We start from the raw sequence: 10,000 nt of genomic DNA, 5'->3' as shown, positions 1-10,000 counted from the left end.
AGAGGCCACTAGGTGGACTGGTAATGTGCTAGAAGAAGATCACATGTAATGTGTCTCCTAAGACCGAATAATTCTCAAAGGGAATTTAGCGAAGCAACAAAAATGTAAAGCAGGCAAGACCAGTCAAAATTACACAAAAAAATACAATTATCAGCAATTGTATTTTTCCCCTGACCTTCACCTTAAAAACAAATTTTCCTTAATAACATTTAGTTATTTCCTGTATTCAGGAACCAAAATTTTACAGTTCAGGAAATTTTCTCTCTTCCAGTCCAAGACTTTTGGTCAACCAATTCCTTGTCTCTCAAACTTGGTCTTAGTTGAGAGCGATCCTCTATTAGCAACGAACGACTCGGCTGGAAGGGAACGACGGAGAATGTTTGCTAAATAGAAGAAAAAGAAGACGACGAAGAAGAAGAAAAATAAAACAAGAATGATGATGAGTCTGCAGGAAGACAATTTCTAAGAAAAAAAAAACACACACACACACACATATGTATATATATTTATATATGTATACACACCCACACACGCACACAAAATATGAATAGACAGAAAATTTGAAGGAAGCTTTCATTTTACCGCAAAGAAATTATTGTTATTATTATTAATAATAAACTCACTTGTAAAAGGAACAAATTAAAATCCAGCAGATCTGGAACCACCAATTAAGCAGATATTGGTTAATTACGAAAATATATTTAATTTGACTTAGATCTTTATGCATACACACACATTCAAACACACACAGGCACACACACACACATATGCCCGTGTGTGTGTGTGCCCATAGAGGAACCATATATTTAGAATGTTATGAAGGTTCTGTTTGAAAGAGAGAGAGAGAGAGAGGAACTAGCTGCATATCCCAGAGAAAAATATACTCTCTTCTTCCTTCGATCTATGATCCACTACAGGATTTCAGAATTGGATTGGATTTTCCTTGCATGATCTCTGGGACTTATAAATAAGGGTGTGTGTTATATTTGATTGTATAAGTTTATATGGTGAGAGAGAAAGAGTTGAAGAGAAAAATAGCTAATTGCATTCATTCCTGTTGTTTCTTGTTGTGAAATGGAACAAAGAACTTTGGTCGACGGACTTCGTCTGGTAAATAGACGCGATGAGTTCTAAAGAGGGGCAGAGAGAGAAAGAGAGAGGGTCTACAGTGAAGGGAAGTAGCGGCACCAAAGGAGACGACTCTTTGGGGAAGCGGTCGAAATCGACAGGTGGAATGAAGGGTGACAAGAGCGACAAGGCAGAACCGGGCACCACCGAGCCGTCACCACTGGAGCGGAAGAGCAGCTCAAAGAAAAAGAGAAGCTTCTTCAAGCGAAGTCGTTCTTCCAGTGGCACCAGAAGCAGCTCGAAAGCTGTCGTGAATGGTGGCGGTGGTGACGATGACGACGATGGTGGTGGTGGTGGTGGTGCAGACTCGGAATTTCGTGGTGGTGGTGGTGGTGGTGGTGGTGCTGAAGGGGCTGGAGTGGCCGGATTAGGTGATCACCGAGCTGTGGTCAGTGACGACGAAGGCAGCGCTCAAGTGAGCCGGCCACGGGACCGACTTCGCAGGATGACCGTGAAGGAGGCTCGCATGGAGAAGAGGGTCAAGTGGATGTCGTCGGCAAACGCCCTGCCGTCGCGCTCACAGCGACGCCGACGGGCCTTAGCCAAGGGCGGCGACTATGACGATTACGACGGCATGGATGACGATGACGGCAATTTCGAAGACTCTGGATCAGTTCGTGCTCTCTCTGTTTCTACACCGGATCTTCACAGAGACGACGATGACTTCAACCAGATTGAAAATATTGTACGGTCACCGATGCGGTCGACCACCAAGGAGATACGCCGGCCTGAAAAGCTACACAAGATCATTAAATCCACCAGTCCGTCCCGGGGGAAGGAAAGCAAATCAGGCAAGAGTGGCAGTAGCAAAACTGAGGGTGGGTATTCGAATCAGAAAGGGGATCCAGTCAGATACATACGGGTAGGCAGAGATATTAAGCATACGGAGAAGAAAGTACCGTCGTCTCCATTGACAAGCAGGCACGCTAAGCGGTCACCCTCGGGGTCAAGATCACCGACCACGAAAGCACGAGGGCTTTCTAAAGACAGACATCGACAGAGTCGGTCGAAGTCTCCAAAGAGGGCCGATTCCCGGACCCGGACACCGCAGGTGGTGCGGTCCTTGTCTGCCAGCAACGAAACACTGAAAACGAAGAAGCTGAAAGATAGACGAACAAAGTCGATGGAGAAGACCTCGCGCAGGGCTCGAGACCAAGACCAGGCGCAGACTGGCAAGTCAAGTCCCCTCTCGCCCCGAGCTGCGGCGAAGAGGAGCGAAAGCCGACGGGCTCACAGAGAAAGGGAATACCCAGATTCCGACGACTCTGATATTAATGAACCCCACACATTGTTTATGGAATTGAGCAAAACCGTTTCACCGTACTCTTCGAGTGCTGCCCACCAGGAGACACAGAATGAACTTGCTCTGAATAAATACAATTTGCTGAAAAGGTCAAGCTCTAATTTATTACAGTTGGTTAAAGATTCTGAGGTGGAGGCCTTGCCAATGGCTGACGCTGGCAAAATGCAGTCGCTAAGTGTTGCCAAAGATACACATCAGAGAAGCGTTTCTCCAAGAGGTCGGCCCTCTCATTCTGGGAAAGAAGAGGCCCGGCGCCACCGCAGCCGGCACTCTGAATCACGGGAGAAATCATCTGGTGGTGGAGGCGGAAGCATGGAGCCTCGGTCCTCTTCTCGAAGGGCCAACAATAGCGAGGAGCCCCTCAGTCCAACGATACCAGACGGCTCGGTGTTCTATGACGACGACAACGTATCCCCAGTCTCGCCTACATTCCCTTCGTCATCGTCACAGAAATACACGAGGACATTCTCACCGACGCGACACACACTCAGGGACTGGAAACGTACCGGGTCACGAGCTGATGACGACTACGATGACGATGATGACGACGTCCGCATTGACATCGAAACGAGTGACTTTGAGAGCGATCCAACGGCAGGGAAACCCTACAGCAGTGAAAAAAGTCCGTTACGCTCCCCCCGGTATGAAGGTCCGCCTGGCCATTCATCTTCACTATCAACTCGCTATGGTTCAAGATCTCCAGAGAAATCCGTTCAGTCACCAACAATCAAGGTGTCAAAACCAGATTTTGACAATGCATCACCCGGCCACAAAGCACCATCGCCAACCAAATCACGTGACACAAGTCATCCATCATCAAAGTCCAACACCGCATCTTTCATTCCATCCCCTTCCGTGAAATCCAGTCATACGGCGTCCATTCCAACAGTTGGAGTCCCCACAGAGATCTCAAAAGACCCCTTGTCCAGATCCGGCAGTGCGAAAAGCAACACTGCAGCCAGTGCCGTTGACCCGACGAGACTTACAATCACAATACCACAGAGATTTTCGACGGACGATGATGAATCTGTGTCTCCGATGAGTTTGAACTCGCATTCACGGTCTCTGTCATCAAAGTCTCCATCGAAAAGCCCTGCCCTGTCACCTGTCAGTGCCAGCCAGAAGTCCTCTTCGGTCAGCACAGATGGTTCCAGCACAGCAGCTTTATCACAGCCATCCACGTCGAGAAGCCCTTCACCAAACACAGCTAGCAACGTTTTCAATGAGCCCCACCCACACACGGGTGTGAGTGGCGGATCAACGTGGTTTGACAAGATACACGAAATGAAGATCGGCTCGCGGAGGCCTGCCACCGCTGGCAATGAAGGACACAAGATGTTCTTTCCTGAAATCGATGTCAAACGTCCACGAGCAATAGAAGCACTGCAGAGGGAGTCTGCGGACACAAAGGGGAAGAAGAAAAACGTAAAGGTGCAGCGGTCCTTTTCGGAAAGGGATGCCTCGAAACGTCCAGCACCACGCATTCCCGAAATCATGGTAAAGACCGATTCTATGCAGAAGATCACACGGATCAGCGCAGAAAACATTCGGAGGTTCGGAGAGGCGGATGCCGGCGACAATAGCGAGAAGATGCTGATGAGAGGGGGTCGTTCATCATCGGGGTTCATGGGTATGAGGAGAAAGGGTGACAAGCTGACATCTTCAGAATCAGCATTGGAAAAGGCCGGTGAGAAACAGGCTCTGCTTGAGGCAAAGAAGGAGATGGAAGAAGGCAAGAAGGAGAAGAGTAAGACAAAGCGTTGGTCCTTGAAGGGGAAAAGTAAGGACAAGGCTATGGAAAAGAAGAAGGAGTTGGAGAAGAAGAAATCTAAGAAGGAAAAAAAGTCCAGCAAAAAAGTTAAGAAGTCAGACAGCGTAAATTCAAAGAAGGATGACCAGGGCGGACCACATGCTTCCACACAGACTGTCCTTCTTGGAGAGCATTTGGCAGGCATTAAGTTAGATGTGGAGGCGAATTACGATGAAGATGGAGGTGAAGACGGTAGCGTTCGAAAGACAGACAAGAGTGCGGGTGGTTTGTCACTGTCGGCCGTTGTTCTGCTGAAGAACCGGCTGGCACGCCAGAGGCGGCTGCGGATAGGGTTCGATCTAGAGAACGACGAAATGGATTCGGTCACCGAGTTTCGGGAACTCAACTTGCTGAACCAACTCGTCCGGCAGCCATTGGATGCTCCGCTTTCCCTCGAGAACGAAACGAACCTGTTTAAGCCGCTCGACATCCGAGAAACGGCATTGGTCGACGACGACCCGACACAGACAGGGGGCATGTATGAGAAAATAGACACCACAAAACAACTGAAGGAAGACGACCCTGACTACCAGGCAAGGCGTGCAGAAATGCGGCGCGAGAGCAAAGCATTTCGCATGCGAGAACGGCGCCGCAAGATACTCAGCTGCATCAAAAAATTCATTGCATTTCTTTTCTCACACATCGGGCTCTGCTCCCTCGTAGTCGCATACTCCATAATGGGTGGGTTTGTCTTCAAAGCAATCGAAGGCCCTTTCGAGGAAGAGTCCCGAATAGTGAACATCACTAAAATTCGGACAGATACTGTGGCTGAAATTAATAAACTGAGTCAAGATCTAAAGCAAGGGCGAGCTACTACAAGATTTTTTATGAAGGAGTTGGATATCAAGCTGAAGAAGTTTCAGTTGACAGTGCATAATGCCACAAAAAATGAAGTCTATACAGAAGGTGCAGATGAAAGGGATTTGAAATGGTCCTATGCCAGCTCCCTGCTTTATGCCATAACTGTGATGACAACGATCGGTAAGTAACACGACTTTTATTTATATCATCATCATCATCATCATCGTTTAACGTCCGCTTTCCATGCTAACATGGGTTATATATATATATATATATATATATATATAAGATAATAAGAGTGAAAAGACTACAGAAGGCTTGTGTTACATGGTTAAAGTATATATTTAAATTATGTCAGAAAAATGTTAGAAAAATGTTATAAAGTCTTTTTGGTATATAAACATTGTATTTTGAGAAATAACCGGTTTCGTGTTGTCTTTTCAAATTTCTCTACTTCATTGTAACGTGTTCGCTCCAGTCTGAAGTAGAGAAATTTGAAAAGACAACACAAAACCGGTTTTTTCTCAAAATACAATGTTTATATACCAAAAAGATTTTCTAACATTTTTCTAACATTTTTCTGACATAATTTTTTCACTCTTATTATCTTTTATACATCCAACCACGTGCTTTCACATACCAACTTTCTCACCTATATATATATATATATATATATATATATAAGCAGCCTGCAATGATAATCTGGAACTCAACTGACGAAAGACCCGTCCTTGTTTTTTCTTGTCCTTTTTTGTATCATCTAACTGTCTAACTAATATACATATATATATATATATATATATATATATATATATATATATATATATATATATATTCTCGCTGGACCACTGGTGGTAAATTAAATTTCTAAAATTTCTTTTGCTGCCCTATGATTAATAATGATATATATATATATATATATATATATATATATATATATATATATATATAATCATCATCATCATCATCGTCGTCGTTTAACGTCCGCTTTCCATGCTAGCATGGGTTGGACGATTTGACTGAGGACTGGTGAAACCAGATGGCTACACCAGGCTCCAATCTGATCTGGCAGAGTTTCTACAGCTGGATGCCCTTCCTAACGCCAACCACTCCGAGAGTGTAGTGGGTGCTTTTATGTGTCACCCGCACGAAGGCCAGTCAGGCGGTACTGGCAACGGCCACGCTCAAAATGGTGTATTTTATGTGCCACCCACACAAGAGCCAGTCCAGGGGCACTGGCAACGACCTCGCTCGAAAGTCCTTAGACATGCCATGGGCACAAGTGCCAGAAAGGTGATGCTGGGCACAGGTGCCATCACAATTTCGCTTTCGCTTGCCCCAATAAGTCTTCGCAAGCTGAGTTTCGTGTCCAATGAAGGAGACGACGTTGGCATGGGTGCCAGTCAAGGGTATTACTATACAATAATCCCTCACGCTAAGAGGGACTCCATAAGTCAAATCTACTATAATAAGCACATTCTTACCAATAAAAATGTGCTTATTATAGTAGTTTTGACTTATGGAGTCCCTCTTAGCATGAGGCATTATTGTATAGTAATACCCTTATATAAATTTAAATATAATTATGGAAAAAAATGATGGTTTTTTTTTGTTTATGTGGTTTTTTAATGCTAACTACTTGATAAATTTTTATAAAGTCTTTATCCTAATATTGTATTATATATATATTTATATAGACATATATACATATATGAATGTTTTTTTGTATTTACGTAATAATCTGCTTGTTCATTTGCCTGTTATACTTTAGTTACTTAGAGAGGTGGAGGTGGCATGAGTGAGAGGTGGAGGTGGCGCGAGAGAGAGGTGGAGGTGGCGCGAGTGAGAGGTGGAGGTGGAGGCGGAGCGAGTGAGAGGTGGAAGTGGCGTGAGTGAGAGGTGGAGGAGAAATGTGAATAGAGAAAGAAGAAAGGAGGTGGGTATGATAATACACTGATAAGAAGGGAGGGGGTATGATAATATATATATATATAGAGATTCAAGATTGAATATGGTACTTATGTGTAAGCACCAGAATATCATATGGTACGGTATTATACAAAAACCATTCCAAAAGGATAGGTGATCAAAAAATCAAAATAAGCAACACGGATTTCAAAGATGATTGCAGTACGCACGTTTCATGCTACTCCATTTATTTAAGTAATGCGAGCATTACATCAAATGCAATATGAAGAGCAATCTTCAGCTGCACAAAAATGCAGAAAATTACAGTAGAATAGACATATTATAATTGTGGCAACATTTCAAATCCAAGTGGGAGAAAGAAACTGAACCTTTATAACATATATTCCTGATCTCTCACCTTAACATTTAATCTACTTGTGATAAATATGATTTCAACTTTGCTCCATGGAAGATTTTTTGCACACCACTTCTGCTATTGCTGTTAGTTTTCTCAATATGTAGCTTAACCCTATCTAGCTAATAAGAATAGGAAATTCTCATAAGTTTTTTACTTTATTTAACGCTTGACTTTAAAAGTATTTTTATTGTTGCTGTTATTACAGCAGTAGTTGTCTTGTTTTATTTTGTATTTTTAACTTAAATAATTATAATCCTTATGCCCTAAATTAATCGAATCCTTATTCAATTAATATTCTTTAATTATCCCAGGTTAACCTTGAAACAAATTCATGAATAATGAAACTTTTAATCAATCATCAGGTTCCTGTATTGAATATCCTTGTTATTTCCTAACATCTTTTTCTTTTTTCAGTCCCTTAAACCTTAGTAAACACATTATTATAAACTAATATAAATCCGATAATAATTTTTATTCACATTATAAAAATAAAGCTTACCTATGTGTCTCCTAAATAGTATCATTATTTATTTTCAGCTAAAATTTTTTTAAGATAATTCAAAATAGTTTTCATGAACCCAATATACTTAATATCTTTAAACTTTACACCCTATCCAGAGCCCCTGAATTCAATACTGACATTATTTCATGTTTTTTGTATAAACTAATTACATCTCATTTTATTTATTTTATTAACATACCTCTTATTGTTAAAATATTGGTTAAACTAATATTGTTATCTGTATAACTATACTGATACTCTATTCAGACTAAAAGAAAAAAACCTATTTGACCCATATACCTAGGGTTTTAATTCCTCAACATTTTGATAGTAGTAAAATGACCTGACCTACTCTGACCAGGGAAACCTTTATAATCTAATACATTTATAGCCTTGTCCATGCATACTGCTTACGCCTTCCCTTTCCTTAGAAGTAATTGTCCCTTATGCTATCACCATTAGATAAGAGACAATAAAATCAGAGACAGTTAGAACTTTTGCCTAGAATCAATTACTAGCCTGATAGACTCGGCTATGTCAAGATGGATTTATGTATTCTTCCTCCCACTTGGATTTTTATGTATTCTTTCTCCCACTTGGATTTTTATGTATTCTTTCTCCCACTTGGATTTGAAATGTTGCCACAATTATAATATGTCTTTTCTACTGTAATTTTCTGCATTTTCGTGCAGCTGAAGATTGCTCTTCATATTGCATTTAATGTAATGCTCGCATTACTTAAATAAATGGAGTAGCATGAAACGTGCGTACTGCAATCATCTTTGAAATCCGTGTTGCTTATTTTGATTTTTATATATATATATATATATAGATATATATATATATATATATATCAGATGTGGCCTTGTGGTAAGAAGCTTGGTTCCCAACAACACATTTCTGGGTTCAGTTCCACTGCATGGTACCTTGGGCAAGTGTCTTCTACTAAAGCCTTGGGCCAACCAAAAGCTTGTGAGTGGATTTGATAAATGGAAACTAAAAGAAGCCCGTCATATATGTGTGTGTGTATGAGTATGTTTGTGTATCTTTGTCTCTGTGTTTGTCCTCTACACCATCGCTTGACAACTGGTGTTGGTGTGTTTATGTCCCTGTAACTTAGCAGTTCGGCTAAAGAGACTGACAGAATACGTACCTGCCTTTAAAAACCAAAATAAGTCCAGGGTCGATTTGTTTGACTAAAAGGTGGTGCCCCAGCATGGCCATAGTCAAATGACTGAAACAAGAAAAAGATAAAACACACGTACACACACAAACATGTTATTTGATTGTGTGAGTATGTGTGTGTGTGTTATTTGAGTGTCTATATATTTTTAGTAAGCCAGTAGTGTTTGAAGCTGCAAAATCATTAGTAGGCCCAGTGTGGTGGTGGCGAAGCTGATTGGAGGGGGAGCTGAGAGTGTATAGGGTGACGGCGTGTGCCAGTTGTATCACATGTCCCTATCCCATTACCGTTTTCTCCCAGGAACCGACAGACTATCAGGTGCTAACATTCAAGATGGCTTGTCTTTGGTGGTATTTCTTGGCACTGTATCGTCGACGCCAAACTGACTGCACATATAATATGCACACACATACACACACACACGTACGCACGTATGCACACATGCTTATACATACATGTGTTGTGTGTGTGTGTACAAACATATATTTACATTTATACATATATATAATTTATATAAACACACACACAAATGCATGAACACATACCTGTATGTGTGTGTATGTGTGCACATAATATAGTTACATGTAATATATATATATATATATATATATATATATATATACATACACATGCACACACAAAGTGTGGTAACATATATAAAGAGAGAGAAAAATAAAAGGTGAGTATGTATATATATATATATATATATATATATATATATATATATATACATGCAGGTGTGGCTGTGTAGTAAGTTTTCCAACCACATGGTTCTGGGTTTAGTCCCACTCAGTGGCACCTTGGGCAAGTGTCTTCTACTATAGTCTCGGGCCAACCAAAGCCTTGTGAGTGGATTTGGTAGATGGAAACTGAAAGAAGCCCGTCATGTGTGTGCTGGAGCCTGGTGCAGCCTTCTGGCTCATCAGCCCTCAGTCAAACAGTCCAAC

The 10,000-nt window shown here is 41.6% G+C and overlaps 1 protein-coding gene across 3 annotated transcripts in view; it reads left to right on the top strand.

The window, feature by feature from the left end:
• The window catches only part of LOC128251298 (uncharacterized), a 142,409-nt gene that overhangs the window by 98,606 nt on the left and 33,803 nt on the right, over positions 1-10,000 (top strand). For all 3 annotated transcript variants that reach the window (XM_089345964.1, XM_089345966.1, XM_089345963.1), the window contains exon 3: positions 214-5,222. In XM_089345964.1, the coding sequence (XP_089202090.1) occupies positions 1,124-5,222 (4,099 nt within the window). In that variant the 5' untranslated portion in view covers positions 214-1,123. The remainder of the gene's footprint in view (positions 1-213; positions 5,223-10,000) is intronic.

This window comes from Octopus bimaculoides, chromosome 30 (genome assembly GCF_046866305.1).
Source record: "Octopus bimaculoides isolate indiv1 chromosome 30, ASM4686630v1, whole genome shotgun sequence".
NCBI lineage: Eukaryota > Metazoa > Mollusca > Cephalopoda > Octopoda > Octopodidae > Octopus > Octopus bimaculoides.
Note: the sequence above shows the minus strand (reverse complement) of the source record. Positions and strands in the feature narration are given on the sequence as shown.